At 44.6% G+C, this 22,918-nt stretch overlaps 1 protein-coding gene across 13 annotated transcripts in view; it reads right to left on the minus strand.

The window, feature by feature from the left end:
- The window catches only part of LOC135547586 (semaphorin-5B-like), a 294,439-nt gene that overhangs the window by 196,272 nt on the left and 75,249 nt on the right, over positions 1 to 22,918 (minus strand). For 9 of the 13 annotated variants that reach the window (XM_064976720.1, XM_064976725.1, XM_064976724.1 and 6 more), the window contains one exon: positions 1,468 to 1,720. In XM_064976720.1, coding sequence (XP_064832792.1) covers positions 1,468 to 1,663 — 196 coding nt within the window. In that variant the 5' untranslated portion in view covers positions 1,664 to 1,720. Of the gene's footprint in view, positions 1 to 1,467; positions 1,721 to 19,088; positions 19,159 to 19,237; positions 19,454 to 22,918 lie in introns of all 13 variants that reach the window. The other 4 variants (XM_064976714.1, XM_064976716.1, XM_064976718.1 and 1 more) reach the window with 2 other exon arrangements.

Consider the following 22,918-nt stretch of genomic DNA (forward strand, 5'->3'; position numbering starts at 1 on the left):
TGTCCAGTATATCTCTGACCTCTCTCTCTCTCTCTCTCTCTCTCTCTCTACCTCTCTCTCTACCTCTCTCTCTACCTCTCTCTACCTCTCTCTACCTCTCTCTCTCTCTCTCTCTCTCTCTCTCTCTCTCTCTCTCTCTCTCTCTCTCTCTCTCTCTCTCTCTCTCTCTCTCTCTCTCTCTGACCTCTCTCTCTCTCTCTCTCTCTCTCTCTCTCTCTCTCTCTCTCTCTCTCTCTCTCTCTCTCTCTCTCTCTCTACATCTCTCTCTCTCTCTCTCTCTCTCTCTCTCTCTCTCTCTCTCTCTCTGACCTCTCTCTCTCTCTCTCTCTCTCTCTCTCTCTCTCTCTCTCTCTCTCTCTCTCTCTCTCTCTCTCCCTGACCTCTCTCTCTCTCTCTCTCTCTCTCTCTCTCTCTCTCTCTCTCTCTCTCTCTCTCTCTGGTCTAAACAAAATTATCTTTTACATTTCTCACTATGGAGAACACCTTGTTTCATGCCCCACTGCATAGATAAACAGAGCAGATAGGAGGGTATCACTGTACGCAACGTTCTCTCTGTTCAGATTTGTGTGTACGTGCATGTGTGTGTGTGAACCATGCAACATTTGGAATTATTGAAGCTGGCAGACAGACAGATGGAAATGAAAAGTGTTTATCTCCCGGTAAGACTGATGTTTCTGTCAAATGGGGCTGGCGTCAACATAAAGCATCTCTCTGTCTCTCTGTATAGTGTCATATGAGAGATTTAAAACCTGTCTGTACAATGGGGTGCTCCTCACTCTAACCTGTTAGGCTTGGAGTCTGCAATAATTGAATCATAATGGGTGTACAGTTTCACACTCTTCCCTTAGGCAAAAAATTCTTAGGTCACACAATTTCAACCAAACTGTTGTTCAAGAAGAAGAGCCTAGATAAACCATTATTTAGAATATAATTCCAATAATAATTTCTAACACATTTGGCCAACACCCCCTCAGACATTTAAAACACTTGGAATGTAAAGGTGAGATCATCCCAAGTCCTTATGGTTATAGAAGCCATGGAGGATCTGTGACAGAGGTCAAAGACTAGTAGTAAACAAAAGTGGTGTAAGTACTGGGTGGTTCGAGCCCTGAATGCTGATTGGCTGACAGTTGTGGTATATTGGAACGTATACAACAGGTATGACAAAACATTTATTTTTACTGTTCTGATTACGTTTGTAACCAGTTTATAATATCAATAAGACACCTTGGGGGGTGGGGGGTGTATGTGGTTTATGACCACGGCTAAGGGATGTATGCAGGGACTCCTCATTGCATTGTGCATAAGAACAGTCCTTAGCCATGGTATATTGGCCAAATACCACACCCCCTCGGGCCTTATTGCTTAAATATTCCCGTTTGTATTCAGTAGTGAGAGAAGAGACCTTCAGTGTGGATGTCCAGAAATGCGTGTCCTGTATTGAGTATTGTGTCCAGTACGACTTACCTTGGAAGGTGACCACAGGGTGCTCTCTCCGAGTGCACTCCGGCCGGGAAAGGTACAGGGAGGCGGGCGTGGGGTCGGGCGGGGAGTGGAGCAGGGGTTTCTGGGACAGCGCGATGGGGAGGTGCAGCAGGAGCAAGGGGAGGAGCAACATGCCAGGCACAGACATGGGGGTGGCGTACCGCGGCAACGCTGCCATCACGGTGATGGGGCGGAGCCTCTCCTCTAGCTGCCAAGGTGGGCCTCTGGAATACAACTGTGAGAAAAGAAGAAGGGAAGAAAGAGAGGAAGTTAGAAAAAGGAGGAGACATGTCATGCAGAGCCTGTGGTTGTGTGGTAATATTTCTGGTTCTTGACATATATGTACAACCTGGAGAATGGGGTTTCTCTCCCTTGTGCCCCTGTTTCTCTCCCTCGTGCCCCTGTTTCTCTCCCTTGTGCCCCTGTTTCTCTCCTTTCTGCCCCTGTTTCTCTCCCTTGTGCCCCTGTTTCTCTCCCTTGTGCCCCTGTTTCTCTCCCTTGTGCGCCTGTTTCTCTCCCTTGTGCCCCTGTTTCTCTCCCTTGTGCCCCTGTTTCTCTCCCTTGTGCCCCTGTTTCTCTCCCTTGTCCACCCTGAGTCTCCCACTTGTTTAGCTCCCCTCTGATTTCACAACTGTCTGAATAAAGCGTAGAAAATATGAGAGAGAGAGAGAGAGAGAGAGAGAGTTAGAGAGAGAGTTTGAGAGAGTTAGAGAGAGAGAGAGAGAGAGAGAGAGAGAGAGAGAGAGAGAGAGAGAGAGAGAGAGAGAGAGAGAGACTACGAGCAGCCAAGTCTGTGATGTACCCCTGACCTCACCATAATCATTCAAAGTACGCAATTAAACCTCAGAAGTTAATTTAACGGCTGATTAATGTTGGAAAATTGAATAAGAGGATGGTGGATTGTTCAATGGGGTGCAACGTACCAAAACCCTGTGTGCTTAAAATCTATGGCTCAAATAAATGTACTTAACACAAGAAAAATGCACTCCACAGCTACTCTCTACAGAGAATGTTTTTTTGTAAAAATTGTTTTGAGCAGATGACGCACATGAATAGCTGATAGTCATCTCACCTCTCACAGTGCTGATGCAGCCCTTGGTTCAAGGCTGAAATAATTTCAAAAACTTCAGCTGGGCTTGATTGAGCTTACCTATAGCAATGAATCCAATAGAATAGTCAGAAAATGGAAAACCCCGCCCATCTTGGCACTCCAGGCAGGCTAAAGCAAACGCTATAAGTATTTGAAAGATTTCAAGGCACTGCATCTCTTTTGAAAACTCTGTTTATTCAGTTTTACACACAAGCCAACATACATTTTTTAAATCTTTATTTAACTAGGCAAGTCAGTTAAGAACAAATTCTTATTTTCAATGACAGCCTAGGAACAGTGGGTTAACTGCCTAGGAACAGTGGGTTAACTGCCTAGGAACAGTGGGTTAACTGCCTAGGAGCAGTGGGTTAACTGCCTAGGAACAGTGGGTTAACTGCCTAGGAACAGTGGGTTAACTGCCTAGGAACAGTGGGTTAACTGCCTAGGAACAGTGGGTTAACTGCATAGGAACAGTGGGTTAACTGCCTAGGAACAGTGGGTTAACTGCCTAGGAGCAGTGGGTTAACTGCCTAGGAACAGTGGGTTAGCTGCCTAGGAACAGTGGGTTAACTGCCTAGGAACAGTGGGTTAACTGCCTGGTTCAGAATGACAGTTATGTACCTTGTCAGCTTGGTGATTTAAACTTGCAACCTTTCGGTTACCAGTCCAACACTCTAACCTCTAGGCTACGCTGCCACCCCTAAATAATATACTCAACTAGAAGAAAATACAAATAAAATGTTTTTAAAAATTTGCTTTAACGATAGCGTACTTTAGACAAGTTAAACACACCGGGCAGAAGGCTACAAAGGTTAAAGGGCCATAGGTAGTACAGGGACAGAGCAGAAACCTCACCATTGTTCCTGTAAACAGACAAGGGATAGGTGAAGAAATGCAACCACTCACAGACAGTCATGGTCACAGACCGACCATCCACTGGACCAAAAATAAAGTTTACAATGCTTTAAAAAATAATAATTATATATATATATATATATATATATATATATATATATATATATATATATATATATATATATATATATATATATATATATATATAAAATAGTTTTATGTAAGCGTGAAAAAACCCCAAAACAAAAACAGGGCAAAGCAAGCTCACACGGGCAAGATAAGCAAGGCATCCGCAGGTCACAATCAATAAGCACATCATCAACCTTAATGCCCCCCCCCAAAAAAAAAAAAACACAAATAAATGCTCATCCAACCATTAAGTCACAGGGGAGTCAAACACAGACTTATCTTTGTTTTAATATGAATGCCATCAGAGATGGACTGTTTAAAGTAAGACCGGAATGGAGCCCAAGCCTCATTAAACAATTTTGGGGTTCCCACATGTATTGAATTAAAACATTTCTAGTTTCAGAGAGCACAACACATCTCTCGCCCAATATTTATAAGATGGGGGAGCTGCCATCTTCCAGTTCTGTAGTATTAGCCGTCAGGCTAAAAGAGTTGTATAAGCAACAGTGACCAACTGAATTCTTGATGGGGGGGGGGGGGGCAGTACCTATGGGCAGTACTCCAAAAAGGTCTGTAAGGGGAGACGGATCTATAACTGTGTCATTTATATCGGAGAAACATTTAAATATTAATTCCCAGAAACTTTACAGATTATGACAGCCCCAAAACATATGCAACAGTGTGGCTGGTTCCGTTTAACATCGGACACAGGTAGGATCAAAATCAGAGAATATTCTTCCAAGTTTGGCCCCGGACCAGTGGATACAGTGAACCACCTTGATTTGAATGAGGCTGTGTCTAGTGCAAGTGAGGAGAAGCTGAGTGCCATATGGCAAAAGCCTCATCATCTAAAGATGGCGGAAATAAAATGTTCTGATTGATTGGGCCTGATAGACAAAAGCCTCGGAGGCTAAAGGCTAAACGGAACTGATTCCAAATTTTAAGAGACTGCTTTAAAATTGGGTTGACACACTTTTTTTGCCGAGGGACACTGGGAGAGACGAGCACAACACAGACGAAAGTGCAGCAGGTTTACATGATTCAGACTCCATCTGGAGTCTAGCACCAGTAGGATCAGTCTGCAGCCAGTACAGAAGGGCTCTGAAATTTGCAGCTCAATAGTAAATGAAAATTTGGTAGAGCTAAACCACCCAATGCTTCTGTAAATGTTTTCTACCAATCCGTGGTACCTTGCCAACCCAAATAAAATGCATGAATGTTTGATCCAGTGAATTTAAAAATGGGTAAACATTGAAATAAATATACACATTTGGGCAACATATTCATTTTAATTACATCAATCCTTCCAATAAGAGAAAGAGGTAGTGAATTCCAAAAAGTAAAATATTGTTTCAAACTGTCTGCTAGAGCAACAATGTTTTCCTGAAACAATTGTGAATATTTCCTTGTCACTTTAACTTCCAAATAGATGAACTGATCCCGGACAATCCTAAACTGAAAACTTGTAAAATAGCACATTAAAGCAGCCTTATTTACAGGAAAAAGCTCACTCTTGCCTAGATTCAGCTTCTACCCTGAGATTGATCCAAACCTTTTAAGAACAGATAAGGCACGTGGCAATGAGGTATCAGGGTTGGGGATGAACAAAAGGAGGTCGTCAGCATATAGAGAGACTTTCTGCTCTAAGCCCGTCCTGATTATACCTTGAATGGCATCATTAATGCGTAGTGCAATGGCGAGAGGCTTGATTTCCAAAACAAACAACAAGGGGGAGAGTGGACAACCCTGACTGGATCTGCGATGCAAGGGAAAACATAGAACAAGTTGATAGTCCGTACCGAAACCATGGGAGAAAAATAAATAATCTTTATCCACGCAATGAATTTGGGGCCAAAGCCAAATCTATAAAGGGCATCTGTTAGGTAGTCCCACTCAACGCGGTCAAAAGCTTTTTCCGGATCAAGTGAAACCACCACCTCCAGGTCCCCCGACGCTGGGGAGTATAGTATATTCATAAGGTGTCTAATATTGAAAAACAAATTCCTATTTCTCACAAGGCCAGTCTGGTCAGAGTGTATTACTTGGTGTAGCGAGCCTTCCATATGAATGGCTAAGAGCTTGGCTAGGATTTTGTAATCACAGTTTAAAAGTGAGATTGGGTGATAGGATCCACATTCCAGGGAGTCTTTGTTTTTCTTTAATAGTAATGAGATTGAAGCCTGATAAAGACAAGGCGGAAGCTTTGAGGTATTAAGGCACTCTGCAAATAATCGAGACAAGAATGGGCAAAGCAGACCAGAAAACATCCTGTAAAATTAGTTTGGAAAACCGTCCGGACCCGGGTAATTTACCACTTTTCATTGTGGACACTGCTTTTGCAGTGTAAATTCTTCTTCTAAACAGTCATGGGAGTCTTGAGGAGATTCAGAGGTGCATAGCGCAGAGTAAAACTGTTTGAATTGATCATTGATCTCTTTATGTATAACTGTGGTGGCGCCAGAGGGTCTTTATTTGTGGGATTAAACGTGAGGCCTCAGATTTACAGATCTGATGTGCAAGGAGTTTACTGGCCTTGTCCCCTTGTCCATACACTCTGTATCAAGCTCACAAGAGTAACTGTTCAGCTTGCCTGGTAGAAAGCTCATCCAATTCAGATTGGAGTAGTTGGCGCTCTTTATGTAGATCAGAGGAAGGATCCGTAATATACTTCTCATCCAATGTGGCTATGGCTTCGCTCAGATCCCGAAGCCGCTGAGAGCGAGCTTTGAGTTGGTTGGCTGTATAAGAAATCATTTGGCTATAAGTGTGCTTTGAGAGACTCCCATATGGTAGAGCAGGACATACCTGGTGTTGAATTAGTTTCTAGGAATAAGGTGATTTCAGAAGAAATGAAATTGACAAACTCCTTATCTGAGAGTAAAATGGGGTTAAGACGCCATTGATAACACATAGGAGGTCGCTGGGGAAACTCTAGTTCAAGCACTAATGGTGAATGGTCAGAAATAACAATACACTCGTAAGTACACCGTCGAAGGTGAGGTAGAAGTTTTATGTCCAAAAGAGGTAATCAATGCGGGAATATGTTTGATGAACATGTGAATAAAAGGAATACTGTCTATCTGTAAGGTGTAGGAAACGACAAGCCTCACACATAGCATATTTCTGAAGAAAAGATTGAATAAGTAGGGCACATTTAGATGGGCCTATAGTTCTTTGTGAGGACTTGTCAAGAACTGGGGACATTGTACAGTTAAAATGCCCCCCTAAAATCAACAAATGGGAATCTAAATTGGGTATAGCAGATAAAAAGGAAGAAATTAAACTTGTGCCATCCCAATTGGGAGCATAAACACCAGCCAAAACAAGAGGGGTAGAAAACAGTTCACCGGTTACTATGGCGTATCATCCCTTAGGATCAGCAATAACCTCAGAAGCTACAAAGGGAGTAGATTTATCAACCAAAATGGCAGCACCTCTTGATTTACCATTTTGAAAAGAAGGTCGACGACATCCAATCCTCGTTTGCTAAGTCAAACGACACCGCTGGTTCTGCTCACACTGCCCTACCCTGTGCTCTGACCTCTTTCTCCCCTCTCTCTCCAGATGAAATCTCGCTTCTTGTGACGGCCGGCCGCCCAACAACCTGCCCGCTTGACCCTATCCCCTCCTCTCTTCTCCAGACCATTTCCGGAGACCTTCTTTACCTCACCTCGCTCATCAACTCATCCCTGACCGCTGGCTACGTCCCTTCCGTCTTCAAGAGAGCGAGAGTTGCACCCCTTCTGAAAAAACCTACACTCGATCCCTCCGATGTCAACAACTACAGACCAGTATCCCTTCTTTCTTTTCTCTCCAAAACTCTTGAACGTGCCGTCCTTGGCCAGCTCTCCCGCTATCTCTCTCAGAATGACCTTCTTGATCCAAATCAGTCAGGTTTCAAGACTAGTCATTCAACTGAGACTGCTCTTCTCTGTATCACGGAGGCGCTCCGCACTGCTAAAGCTAACTCTCTCTCCTCTGCTCTCATCCTTCTAGACCTATCGACTGCCTTCGACACTGTGAACCATCAGATCCTCCTCTCCACCCTCTCCGAGTTGGGCATCTCCGGTGCGGCCCACGCTTGGATTGCGTCCTACCTGACAGGTCGCTCCTACCAGGTGGCGTGGCGAGAATCTGACACGCGCTCTCACCACTGGTGTCCCCCAGGGCTCTGTTCTAGGCCCTCTCCTATTCTCGCTATACACCAAGTCACTTGGCTCTGTCATAACCTCACATGGTCTCTCCTATCATTGCTATGCAGACGACACACAATTAATCTTCTCCTTTCCCCCTTCTGATGACCAGGTGGCGAATCGCATCTCTGCATGTCTGGCAGACATATCAGTGTGGATGACGGATCACCACCTCAAGCTGAACCTCGGCAAGACGGAGCTGCTCTTCCTCCCGGGGAAGGACTGCCCGTTCCATGATCTCGCCATCACGGTTGACAACTCCATTGTTTCCTCCTCCCAGAGCGCTAAGAACCTTGGCGTGATCCTGGACAACACCCTGTCGTTCTCAACTAACATCAAGGCGGTGGCCCGTTCCTGTAGGTTCATGCTCTACAACATCCGCAAACGCCCCTGCCTCACACAGGAAGCGGCGCAGGTCCTAATCCAGGCACTTGTCATCTCCCGTCTGGATTACTTCGATGTTGGCTGGGCTCCCTGCCTGTGCCATTAAACCCCTACAACTCATCCAGAACGCCGCAGCCCGTCTGGTGTTCAACCTTCCCAAGTTCTCTCACGTCACCCCGCTCCTCCGCTCTCCACTGGCTTCCAGTTGAAGCTCGCATCCGCTACAAGACCATGGTGCTTGCCTACGGAGCTGTGAGGGGAACGGCACCGCAGTACCTCCAGGCTCTGATCAGGCCCTACACCCAAACAAGGGCACTGCGTTCATCCACCTCTGGCCTGCTCGCCTCCCTACCACTGAGGAAGTACAGTTCCCGCTCAGCCCAGTCAAAACTGTTCGCTGCTCTGGCCCCCCAATGGTGGAACAAACTCCCTCACGACGCCAGGACAGCGGAGTCAATCACCACCTTCCGGAGACACCTGAAACCCCACCTCTTCAAGGAATACCTAGGATAGGATAAAGCAATCCTTCTCACCCCCCCCCCCCCCCTTATGATTTAGATGCACTATTGTAAAGTGGCTGTTCCACTGATGTCAGGTGAATTCACCAATTTGTAAGTCGCTCTGGATAAGAGCGTCTGCTAAATGACTTAAATGTAATGTAAAATGTAATGAAAGTTAGAGTGGAACACTTGACCAACCCAGTCCCTACTCATCCTAAAATGCTCACCAGTCCTCAAGTGAGTCTCTTTCAAACCCTTTAAATGTCAGCACCCTCTTATGCTTCACAGGGTTGTTAACCCCTTTGATGTTCCACGAAATGTACTTAATTGTATTATTTTGGCCACCCTGAGCACTCCCGTTATACAACACTGTCATTAGAGCATAGAGTGGAAAAGTAATGAATACCCAAAAACCCCAGAATAACTTGTCTCAGAGTAATAATGTACGGTGCAAGATACTTGTTAAAAGTACAGAAACAAACAACAAAAAAGACAGAATGACAACATTAGAACTGAACAATTCAACCTCCTTCCTCCCCCCAACCACCTCCCCACATCCCAGACAATACCTCCCCAAACGAGGTACAAGCCTAAATAGAACATGTTCTCTTCGCACAGTATGTCTGTGAGAGTGCGGTGTTAAACCCAAACCCACAGTCCCACTCTTTAAAGTTGCGTTTTGTGTTAGTGGATCAAGCAGCAAAAAGAGAGAAAATAAAAGTGAATCCCTTGTGCAAACAAAATTACAAAAGCATCACTTGAAGATGTATATAATTTTTTCCCAGTCTTATAAAAGGCATTGAGAGAGAAAATAAATCAAATGTATAAACGCTCTCAACCAAAAACCTAATTTGAAATAAGCAAATAATATTAAGACGATCAAAAAATAAAAAATAATAATAACTGTCTAGTTTGACAATAAGACAACTTACAGCCAAGACCAAAAACTATGTGTGTGCAACGTTGAACATTTGCTGGGCATAAATGACCTTCAAAACCTTTCAAATTGAAGTGAAGACCCCCCAAAACGTGTAGCCTCGGAACATTTACTGTTTACTGGGTCAGTACAAACTAACTTCTGCTCTCACAGTCACTGGATTAGATCTCCTTGTAATATTGTTCATTTTAATGGACCGATCAATAACATATTATTAGCTTGGTTGAGTTGCAAATCAAATCCCCCCCCACACCCCCATCTCTCTCACTACAGCTGGTTGCGAATTAGGCGAATGCACATGAGCCGCTGGGGTGTTTGTCATTACAATACAGTAACAGTCAACAGACTCTGAAAGGAAGCCAAGGAAAACAGAAATGCCAATACTGGGTTACTGAGTGCATTCCTCATGCCAATCATAGAGAGAATAATGCTGTACAATAATCTGCAGATATGTAAAGTGCAGAACAAACCCCTAGTGTTAGATAGGCACACCGCTATGTCAAGTACATTCAGACCTGGAAGTAGCCCGTAAAGTAAAAAGTGGAAGATGTATCAATTAAAATAGTTCTAGTAGAGAGAGAAGACAGGGAGGACCAGCAGCAGCTCTACAGCCCAGCGAGAGAAGACAGGGAGGACAAGCAGCAGCTCTACAGCCCAGAGAGAGAAGACAGGGAGGACTAGCAGCAGCTCTACAGCCCAGAGAGAGAAGACAGGGAGGACTAGCAGCAGCTCTACAGCCCAGAGAGAGAAGACAGGGAGGACTAGCAGCAGCACTACAGCAAAAAGAGAGAGAAGAAAGGGAGGACCAGCAGCAGCTCTACAGCCCAGTGAGAGAAGACAGGGAGGACTAGCAGCAGCTCTACAGCCCAGAGAGAGAAGACAGGGAGGACCAGCAGCAGCTCTACAGCCCAGCGAGAGAAGACAGGGAGGACTAGCAGCAGCTCTACAGCCCAGAGAGAGAAGACAGGGAGGACTAGCAGCAGCTCTACAGCCCAGAGAGAGAAGACAGGGAGGACCAGCAGCAGCTCTACAGCCCAGCGAGAGAAGACAGGGAGGACCAGCAGTAGCTCTACAGCCCAGAGATAGAAGACAGGGAGGACCAGCAGCAGCACTACAGCAAAAAGAGAGAGAAGAAAGGGAGGACCAGCAGCAGCTCTACAGCCCAGAGAGAGAAGACAGGGAGGACCAGCAGCAGCTCTACAGCCCAGAGAGAGAAGACAGGGAGGACCAGCAGCAGCACTACAGCAAAAAGAGAGAGAAGAAAGGGAGGACCAGCAGCAGCTCTACAGCCCAGCGAGAGAAGACAGGGAGGACTAGCAGCAGCTCTACAGCCCAGAGAGAGAAGACAGGGAGGACCAGCAGCAGCTCTACAGCCCAGCGAGAGAAGACAGGGAGGACCAGCAGCAGCTCTACAGCCCAGAGAGAAAAGACAGGGAGGACCAGTAGCAGCTCTACAGCCAGAGAGAGAAGACAGGGAGGACCAGCAGCAGCTCTACAGCCCAGCGAGAGAAGACAGGGAGGACCAGCAGCAGCTACACTTTGGGTTGACAGATTCATTAGTCCATATAAACACATCAGATCACACACACACGTGTGCATGCCTGTGTTCACCATGGCTCCATTACAGAGGACCCTCAGAGGCCCCTAGGACAGACCCTCTATGACATCCTCCTTCTTGAAAGCAGTTTGCCAAGATAAATATGAAACCATTTCAGTTCAGTCAGCTGTCTGTCACACACTCACAGGGTGTGTTACAGCACATCAGAGTGCCTGGCTGGGAGAACAAGTCAGGCAGTTAATTATCCAGGGACTGTGGACAGTGTCCTCATAGCTTAGAGTGGACCTCTAAGCCAGGGCTTTGACTAGCGAATGCCCAAGCACATCCCCTGTCAATAGCCTTCTGATTATCACGCATGGACCCGAGCACACACACACACACACACACACACACACACACACACACACACACACACACACACACACACACACACACACACACACACACACACACACACACACACACACACACACAGGAGGCAGGAGGTCCAGTCATTGGGGTTGCTCTGATTTAATATGGTCTCTCTAAGCTCACTCACTCCCTCATTCACTCCCTCCCTCCCTACCCCACTCCCTGCCCATTGGATGTATCCTGTAGTCCTGGTAACAGGTAATATAATGAGCCAGTTTTTTAGTAGATGTGGGCAGGTAGAGTAGAATCTTGACGCTGAGCCCACAGTGTGTATCATCAGAGAAACCCTCCTGAAGAGAGAGAGAGAGAGAGAGAGAGCTCGAATATTGATGATGTAACATAGGCCATGAAAGTGGTAAGGGTAGACCATTACCCTCGTAGAAAAACATCTAGAGGGAGGGGGATACGTCTGCTAGGTAAAAATGCTAAATATGTTTTCCTTACCCACTTAATGATACCCACATACTGCGTGTCTGAAAACAAGGTGAGAGAGGTTGAAGTCTGATAAAAGCTGTGAAATGTAAATAGTTGCGTAGCTTGCCAAGGGCCCTGGAGACAGAGAGAGACTTTATATCTTGTATTTTTCCCTTGATCATATTCTCTTCTCTGCTGTGTGGGGATTGGTGGAGATTGGGGGGGTGTTTGATACCCCCTGCTCCTCTTAGTCTCTCAGACTTTCCAAACTCAACAGCCTCATTCAAAATGTGGCCTTTCACTAAAACTAAAGCAAAGGACTAGAGAGGCGGCGCGGTCGGGAGGGAGGCCATAAAAACTCCTTTGAAACACTCTGTTTTTTAATAATGTCAGGGGGAGTCTATCATATTCCACAGGGCCACTGGGCCAGCAGGTGTGTCAGACAGTTTCCCTCTCCCTACCAGCCATAAAAGTTTAAGATGAGTCACTGGCTCCCTCAGCTCCGTTCCACCATTTTGGAGAAGGATGATTTAGGGCCCCGAGGGCTCTGCCTGCACCTCCTCTCATCCGGATGGTGATGTGTCTACTCTACTACTTCTAATTACAATAGAAACCCCTTCAACTGAATCTCATCTGAATCAATTAAGACACTGATTAAATTGCTTCCAGCCCATCGGGAAAGCAATATCTGCATCCTAAATGGCACCATATTCCCTATGTAGTGCACTACTTTTGACCAGAACCTTATTGACCCTGCTCAAACATAGTGCACTATATAAGGTGTCATTTGGGATGCAGACAATCAATGGTGTTACTCAAAGTACTTGCTATCAGAGAAATAAAGTGTTTTACTGCGAATGAACGGATGTGGATATTGATGTTTATCGAAATGAAATTGGTCATTTCTGTTGGGAAAGTCTATAAGGAGGATTGATTCCCCTCCAGTGGTTTCTTTGATGCATTTGATCATAATCTATGTTGATTAGATCTGATTGTTAGGTATCTTATATGAGGATTTATGAGGTGTCGTTGTCCCTGAGCCTTCTGTTGCATACAAACACTCACACAGACAAACACAGTCAAGCACACGTACACGCACGCACACACAGACAGACACACACACGTGCGCTAACCATGACATTAGCTTCTGTACCAGTGGAAAACCAACACCAGCTCATTAGATCAGAAGACGCTGCCCCGCAGGCAGAAACAGAATTGACTTGCAGCAATGGGAAAGATAGCATCTGTTCCTAGATTAAATCTACGTTTCAGTTATTACAGAGTTATTACATCAAAAATCTCTGTAATAACTCTGTAATAACTCGGTAATACCTGAAACGTAGATTTAATCTAGGAACAGATGCTGAGTTAACACAATTAATATTTTGAATCAACATTTGTTTGTTATTTTGATGCTGTCACAAAGCTAACTAAAAAGCAGCATTCCCCAAGAGAGTCTGGCCTTCACTTCAGCAGTGATACGTTCAACTTCTTCGACGAAAAGATAATGATCATTAGAAAGAAAATGATGGATTCATCTTTTAATCTGCGTATTTCTCCAAAACTCAGTTGTCCTGAGTCTGCACAGAACTGGCAGTTCTTCTGAATCCTTTATCTCTCGAAACATACACTAAAATAGTCATGGCCTCTAAACCGTCCAGCTGACTACTAGAAAGAGCTATTTCCTGTGCTTGGTCTTCCTATGTTGAACATAATAATAGGCTCCCTATCCTCTGGATGTGTACCAATCTCACCAAGTGTCAGTAATAAAGCCTCTCCTGAAAAGCCAAACCTTGACCCAGAATATTTTTTAAACTATCGCCTATACATCGAATCTCCCATTTCTCTCAAAACTCTTAGAAAAAGCTGTTGCGCAGCAACTCACTGCCTTCCTGAAGACAAATAATCTATACAAAACGCTCCAGTCTGGTTTTAGACCCCATCATAGCACTGAGACTGCACTTGTGAAGGTGGTAAATGACCTTTTGGAGGGATTGGACACTCTATTTGGTCTACACGGACAAGCTCTTGACTGGTTTAGATCTTATCTGTCAGAAAGACATCAGTTTATCTCTGTGGATGGATTGTCCTCTGGCAAATCAATTGCAAGTTTCGGTGATCCTCAAGGTTCCATTTTAGGACCACTATTGTTTTCACAATATATTCCTATATTCCACCTTGGTAATTTCATTCAGAAATACAATGTCAACTTTCACTGCTATACGGACAACACACAGCTGTACATTTTGATGGAACATGGTGAAGCCCCAAAATTGCCTACCCTGAATGGTGGCAAACTTTTTACTTTTAAACTTTTAGACAAAACAGAGATGCTAGTTCTAGGTCCCAAGAAACAAAGAGATCTGCTGTTTGATCTGACAATTAAGCTTGATGGTTGTACAATCGTGTTAAATACGGCTGCTAGAATCTTGACAAGAACCCCTAAATTAGATCATATTACTCCAGTGCTAGCCTCCCTACAATGGCTTCCTGTTATGGCAAGGGCTGATTTCAAGGTTTTACTGCTAAACTACAAAGTAGTAGTAAGACATGCTCCTACTTATTGCTCCGATCTGGTCCTGCTGTACATACCTACACGTACTGTCACGCCCTGGTCTTAGTATTTTGTGTTTTATTTATTTATTTGGTCAGGCCAGGGTGTGACATGGGTTTTGGTATGTGGTGTGTTTTGTCTTGAGGTTTTTCATAGGTATTGGGATTGTGGCTTAGTGGGGTTTGCTAGCAAAGTCTATGGCTGTCTGAAGTGGTTCTCAATCAGAGGCTGGTGTTAATCATTGTCTCTGATTGGGAACCATATTTAGGCAGCCATATTCTGTGAGTGTGTCGTGGGTGATTGTCCTTGTTTCTGTGGCACTTTGCACCAGTTTAGGCTGTTTCAGTTTTTGTGTTACATGTGTTGTTTTTGTATTGATTTGTGTTTCCTTTGTTTTATGAAACATGAATGTCAATAGACACGCCACATTTTGTTCCGACTCTCCTTCGCCTAAAGAAAGCCGTTCTACGGTCACAAAACACAGGCCTCCTTTTGTCCCATGCATTTTCATTGAAGCGCACATAAAGAACATGTACCATATGTACACCACGTATCTTTTCTGTCTTTACTAAGCAGTGTAATTACATTCACATGTTAAGGGCACAGTTTGGCTGTGCAAAGCCAAATAAGTATAGAATTTGGATTAAGCCACACAAAAACAACAAACAAACAAAAAGGCCAGAAATGACAGAATAAGACCATACAATATGTCAGAAACTCTGACTAGACACCTTCATACCTATACTGCCTATGTTGCAAGATTGATGTAATTCTCTCCATGTCAGCAAGTTCCCCACATAGACCTAACCACATATCTTTTGAGGGTGCATGTTCATTTTTCCAGCATTTTGTTACACATTTCCTTGCTGCTGCTAAAAGATCATCTATCTCTTTAAGTGGAAAGGAGTGTATCCACAGGAACAATACCTAGAAGGAGATCGCATGGATCCGCTTGAATAATAATAGCTGTGATGTCCTGTACAACATGGAGAATTTCAGACCACAAAGACTAGATTTGTGTGATATATATGTGATAAAGTACCTAAACTCAGCAAAAAAAGAAACAACCCCTTTTCAGGACCCCATCTTTCAAAGATGATTTGTAAAAATCCCACAGCCCCCCCCCCCCCCAAGAAGAAAACAAATAAAATAAAAAAATGAATTCCATTCGCCACCCGCAAGAATCCAACAGTGCACCAACAACCAAGAGAACTAAAGAGGAAAAAGACAGAAGAAAACAGCAAACAACAATGCAATTTTTAAAAATAATAAAATACAAAAAAACAAAGGACATCAAGGACAGCTAAAATCATATCAGCAATGCCAACTGTATATGTTTGAGTGCATGTCTGGCACTATTACATGTGTGTGTGTCCATGTATTTGAATGAGAGTGTGTGTATATGCATGTGTACAAACACTTGCAAGGCATCAGCCTCAGGCAAACCCAGCATTAGCTGTAAAAATACATCCCCCTCAATTTCATTCAAACTTACTTTTTATTATTTATTTTTTTGACTACATTTTTGACTTTTATCTTTGACCATCATTCTATCTCCCGCACAGCAACTCCACTCCCACTTGTCTCCAATTCCAGCCCACATCCTCAGCCCAGCCCATCCCCCATCTCTGCTGGTCACCCTCAGCCCAGCCCATCCCAGCCCATCCCACCTATCTCTGCTGGTCACCCTCAGCCCATCCCACCTATCTCTGCTGGTCACCCTCAGCCCAGCCCATCCCATCTATCTCTGCTGGTCACCCTCAGCCCAGCCCATCCCATCTATCTCTGCTGGTCACCCTCAGCCCATCCCACCTATCTCTGCTGGTCACCCTCAGCCCATCCCACCTATCTCTGCTGGTCACCCTCAGCCCATCCCATCTATCTCTGCTGGTCACCCTCAGCCCATCCTACCTATCTCTACTGGTCACCCTCAGCCCATCCCACCTATCTCTGCTGGTACCCTCAGCCCATCCCATCTATCTCTGCTGGTCACTCTCAGCCCATCCCACCTATCTCTGCTGGTCAGCCTCAGCCCATCCCACCTATCTCTGCTGGTCACCCTCAGCCCATCCCATATCTCTGCTGGTCACCCTCAGCCCATCCCACCTATCTCTGCTGGTCATCTCTGCTGGTCACCCTCAGCCCATCCCACTTATCTCTGCTGGTCACCCTCAGCCCATCCCATCTATCTCTGCTGGTGGTCACCCTCAGCCCATCCCACCTATCTCTGCTGGTCACCCTCAGCCCATCCCATCTATCTCTGCTGGTCACCCTCAGCCCATCCCATCTATCTCTGCTGGTCACCCTCAGCCCATCCCATCTATCTCTGCTGGTCACCCTCAGCCCATCCCACCTATCTCTGCTGGTCACCCTCAGCCCATCCCATCTATCTCTGCTGGTCACCCTCAGCCCATCCCACCTATCTCTGCTGGTCACCCTCAGCCCATCCCATCTATCTCTGCTGGTCACCCTCAGCCCATCCCATCTATCTCTGCTGGTCACCCTCAGCCCATCCCATCTATCTCTGCTGGTCACCCTCAGCCCATCCCATCTATCTCTGCTGGTCACCCTCAGCCCATCCCACCTATCTCTGCTGGTCACCCTCAGCCCATCCCATCTATCTCTGCTGGTCACCCTCAGCCCATCCCACCTATCTCTGCTGGTCACCCTCAGCCCATCATCCCCATCTCAGCCCATCTATCTCTGCTGGCCCATCCCATCATCTCTGCTGGTCACCCTCAGCCCATCCCATCTATCTATGCTGGTCACCCTCAGCTCATCCCATCTATCTCTGCTGGTCACCCTCAGCCCATCCCCATCCCATCTATATCTTTCAACTGTGCTGTGATGCTTAATCACCTATCTAATCAAATAGCTCGTGTTGAAGATAAATAAACACCATCTATCTCTCCAGATCTCCTGGTCATTTCCGGTCAGATCAATTTTCCCATTCTGAACCTGAATCTATCTCAAAATAAATGCTCTATTGATTCTGCCACAACAAAATCTGCTTCGATGATTTTATGCCCCAAATATTCAACATTTTGTTGGTGGCAAAAATTCTATATAATCATTTTAGCTGAAAAGCACAGTCTTATACCCTGTAGCACATAATCGGTACATCAAAAATCTCTTCCCAACTATTTTGCAATCTGTATGGCACAGTTGTCAACATCCTGGTCCTCATATGAAACTGGTATACTTTCCTATTTAGGAAATTTTTATTCCAGTTTTGATCCTTTATATTGGGCAGACAGACCAGTTCCCTACCTCCCTCCGCTGCCACCTGCCTCCTCCATTTTTTGGGGTGTTGCTGTAATCAATTTGTTGTACTCTTGGATTGAGAAGACTTTCCCGTACAATTCTGATAACACCATGAAGGACATAACTCTACCATTCCAATTTGCAACATCATTTAAGAGCAGAATTCTATGATGACATTGACAGGGTGTGACAGGGTTAAAACGAATTAAATGTGTATGATGTCATACCATCATAACGCCGTGTCTATGGGTGTGTTCGTAAATACAATCCACTCTGGGCATTTGTAAATTCAGAGCGTGGTCAGATTGTCAGTTTGTAAATTCAGAGCGTGGTCAGATTGTCAGTTTGTAAATTCAGAGCGTGGTCAGATTGTCAGTTTGTAAATTCAGAGCGTGGTCAGATTGTCAGTTTGTAAATTCAGAGCATGGTCAGATTGTCAGTTTGTAAATTCAGAGCGTGGTCAGATTGTCCGTTTGTAAATTCAGAGCGTGGTCAGATTGTCCGTTTGTAAATTCAGAGCGTGGTCAGATTGTCCGTTTGTAAATTCAGAGCGTGGTCAGATTGTCAGTTTGTAAATTCAGAGCGTGGTCAGATTGTCCGTTCGTAAATTCAGAGCGTGGTCAGATTGTCCGTTTGTAAATTCAGAGTGTGGTCAGATTGTGCTGCTGGCAATCATTTAATGACGCTTTTTTTGCAGATGTTTACTGACACCGACCATTTTCAGCAGGTGTTGAGTGTTCGTAAATTCATCAGTTATTCTGCAGTCACTCAGACGAGAGTGATCTGAAATCAGAGTAGATAGCCAGAGTGAATCTACGAACACACCCTATATCATAACCATAATCCTAACAATAAAGTACCAGTCCACATTTTTGGAGTGCCAAAAAGATGTTCTATAAAAGGCCGTTGGTGCCTGCAGATGCAGGTATAATTATACAACGAGATCAACTGGTACAAAGTGATTTGACCATTATATATCCCACGACAAAGGGCCAGACAACAAAAGAGAGTATATGGTATATTGTAAGAGGCTATATTTGTTTCACCCGTAAGTGCTGTAATAATTCTACAGTAACTACTGCCGGTAATGTTTCCTTCCTTCTTAATAAAGTACCAGTCCACATTTTTGGAGTGCCAAAAAGATTTTGAACAATAATGGGTGCATGGTATTGTTGTTTCTCATTCATTAACATATTTTGCAACATGTCTTGTAAGACGCTATACTTGTTGCACATGTTAGTGAGAGTGCTGAACCAATTTAAGCAATATGTGGTAGTGGTTCCCTAACAAGGTGAAAAAATAAATAAAACTTACATTTAAATAGGGGACAGATTACAGTGGCAGCAATTCTTAATCCTTCAATGGTTGAGTGGCAAGCCATGTCCTTTTGGAAAAGAGGAAGTCCAGTCAGTTATACAGGTTAATGCATTCAACTGAAATGTGTCTTCCACATTTAACCCTACCCATCTGAATCAGAGAGGTGCGGAGGGCTGCCTTCATCAACATCCATGTCTGGGGAGCAGCTGTTGTTTGGGGTTAACTGCCTTGCTCAAGGACAGAACTGCAGATTAGTACCTTGTCGGCTCGGGGATTTGATCCAGCAACCTCTCAGATACTGGCCCAACACTCTAACCTGCCAGGCTGCCTGCCGCCTCTTGATCTGTTTTGCCCTGGAGTCACTGTCAGATCAGAAACCTTTGTTAAAATCAAATCACATTCTATCAGTCACATGTGCCGACTACAACAGTGAAATGTTTACTTACGAGCTCCTAAACAGTGCAGTTTAAATAAATACAGATAAGAATAAGAGATAAAAGTGACAAGTAATTAAAGAGCAGCAGTAAAAATAACAATATATACGGGGGGATGCCGGTACAGAGTCAATGTGTGGCGGCACCGGTTAGTTGAGGTAGTATGTACATGTAGGTAGAGTTATTAAAGTGACTATGCATAGATGACAACAGAGAGTGGCAGTGGTTTGGAGAGGGGGGGGGGCAATGTGAATAGTCTGAGTAGTGTAGTGCACCCTTCACATATAATGTTTTTTTGCAGCAGGACAGTATAATTGGCAGTTACAACAACAGGCCCAGTTATATTTGGACTGAGTTTGGGAACCATGCAGTAGACGTTTGTATTCCAACAATAGGATAGAACCCTCAACTCTTGACAGATCCACTGCGTGTTTTCATTGTTCCCCTCTAATCGGGGACTGATTTAGACCTGGTGCAATACATTATCAGGTAGAACAGAAAACCAGCAGGCTCCGGATCTCGTAGAGTTGAATATCCCTGGGATAGAACATCACTTGGAGTCCTGAGATTAGATTTCAAAGCCATTTATTTTTCCTAAGCTTGGAACCATTCCAATATTCTGAAGACCCACAAACACACATACAAACACACACACACACACACACAAAGCCCCTCTAGATTGTGGTTGGTCAGAAGCAATCTGCTGGGAGGCTGACTGGCAGAGGGTCTCCTCCAATCTCCGGGCCTGTCAGACCTCATCATGCCCATACTGGCAACACACACACACACACACACACACACACACACACACACACACACACACACACACACACACACACACACACACACACACACACACACACACACACACACACACACACACACACACACACACACACAGACAGCCCTCCTCCTGTACTACCCAGTCTAATCTGTAATAACACACAGCGTCTGGCCTTCAAAAGGTTTATTATGACATCAGTTGGAAGACAGTGTCACAGCTTGTACCGTTCAGACAGGATGTGTCTCAAATGGTACCCTACTTCCTATACAGTGCACTACTTTTGGCCAGGACTCATGGGTCATTTGGGTGCATAGCTGTAGTTTACCTGTCACCTCTTCATTGTATACAGTCTATGAGCCTTCACTGTGAGAATTGTAACCCTGGGGCTCGTATTGATTTCTGCGACCCAACTTGTTCGGGAGGTTTGCAGAGAAACTTGAGTGTTGAAACAGGCCAAAAGGTGTGAGTTCGTGTTCTGACTCACAGCCCAGTTGTTGATGGGATTTATGAAATGTTTATATCTGCCACTATGTGCCATCTGGGTGCTTTTAATGTGGTTTTAACTGATGCTTTAAACCTTCAAAGTGAAAGAATGAAACAATGGTCCAAAAGGTTCTGCAGTACAGTTGATATCGCTGCTAGATACTCTAGTCTCATGAAAAGTTTAGAAAAATAACATGTTGGAACTTGGAATTAAATACACCCACTCCTTCACCCGTATTTGCCTTGAGCCACTGAGAACCACTGAGCCAATCCTTTGATGTGTTCCACATTACCCTTTTACAATTTCAGTCAACATACCATTTCCATATTCAAAACTGCACTGCAGTTATAGCCTATAAAGGGCCGCACTGCATATGGAGGCTATAGACTAGAGCTCCTTCTTGCATTTGTCATTGCCTTGGCAACTTAGAAATTCACACATTCTGATATAGTTTTCATTCTAGATATCAAAGTGGTCTGTTTCTTATACACAGGTTGATTTGGGTCAACACGATAGTGTGAAAAGGGTCTGGTCTGGTCAGGTCTGGTCTTTCCATCTCTCACTCTTTCCCTCTCTCCCTCTATTCAATTCAATTCAATTCAAGGGGCTTTATTGGCATGGGTAACATGTGTTAACATTGCCAAAGCAAGTAAGGTATATAATATATAAAGTGAAATAAACAATAAAAATTAACAGTAGACATCACACATACAGAAGTTTCAAAACCATAAAGACATTACAAATGTCATATTTATATATATATACAGTGTTTTTACAATGTACAAATGGTTACGGACACAGGATAAAATAAATAAGCATAGATATGGGTTGTATTTACAATGGTGCGTGTTCTTCACTGGTTGCCCTTTTCTCGTGGCAACAGGTCACAAATCTTGCTGCTCTGATGGCACACTGTGGAATTTCACCCAGTAGATATGGGAGTTTTTCAAAATTGGATTTGTTTTCGAATTCTTTGTGGATCTGTGTAATCTGAGGGAAATATGTCTCTCTAATATGGTCATACATTTGGCAGGAGGTTAGGAAGTGCAGCTCAGTTTCCACCTCATTTTGTGGGCAGTGAGCACATAGCCTGTCTTCTCTTGAGAGCCATGTCTGCCTACGGCAGCCTTTCTCAATAGCAAGGCTATGCTCGCTGAGTCTGTATATAGTCAAAGCTTTCCTTAATTTTGGGTCAGTCACAGTAGTCAGGTATTCTGCCGCTGTGTACTCTCTGTGTAGGGCCAAATAGCATTCTAGTTTGCTCTGTTTTTTTGTTAATTCTTTCCAATGTGTCAAGTAATTATCTTTTTGTTTTCTCATGATTTGGTTGGGTCTAATTGTGCTGCTGTCATGGGGCTCTGTGTGGTGTGTTTGTGAACAGAGCCCCAGGACCAGCTTGCTTAGGGGACTCTTCTCCAGGTTCATCTCTCTGTAGGTGATGGCTTTGTTGTGGATGGTTTGGGAATCGCTTCCTTTTAGGTGGTTATAGAATTTAACAGCTCTTTTCTGGATTTTGATCATTAGTGGGTATCGGCCTAATTCTGCTCTGCATGCATTATTTGGTGTTCTACGTTGTACACGGAGGATATTTTTGCAGAATTCTGCGTGCAGAGTCTCAATTTGGTGTTTGTCCCATTTTGTGAAGTCTTGGTTGGTGAGCGGACCCCAGACCTCACAACCATAAAGGGCAATGGGCTCTATGACTGATTCAAGTATTTTTAGCCAAATCCTAATTGGTATGTTGAGATTTATGTTCCTTTTGATGGCATAGAATGCCCTTCTTGCCTTGTCTCTCAGAGACTTCTTGCCTCTATCCCTCTCTTTCTTTCCCTCTCTCCCTATTTCCCCTCTATCTCTCTTTCCCCTCTCTCTTTTTCCCCTCTCCCTCTTTCCTCCCTCTCTTTCCCCTCTCTCTCTTTCCCCTCTCTCCCTCTTTCCCTGTCTCCCTCTCTCCCTCTCTCCCTCTATCCCTCTCTTTCTTTCCCTCTCTCCCCTCTATCTCTCTTTCCCCTCTCCCTCTTTCCCTGTCTCCCTCTTTCCCTCTCTCTCTTTCCCCTCTCCCTCTTTCCCTGTCTCCCTCTTTCCCCTCTCTCTCTTCCCCCTCTCTCTCGTTCCCCTCTCTCAC

The sequence above is a fragment of the Oncorhynchus masou genome, chromosome 10, assembly GCF_036934945.1.
Source record: "Oncorhynchus masou masou isolate Uvic2021 chromosome 10, UVic_Omas_1.1, whole genome shotgun sequence".
Classification (NCBI taxonomy): domain Eukaryota; kingdom Metazoa; phylum Chordata; class Actinopteri; order Salmoniformes; family Salmonidae; genus Oncorhynchus; species Oncorhynchus masou.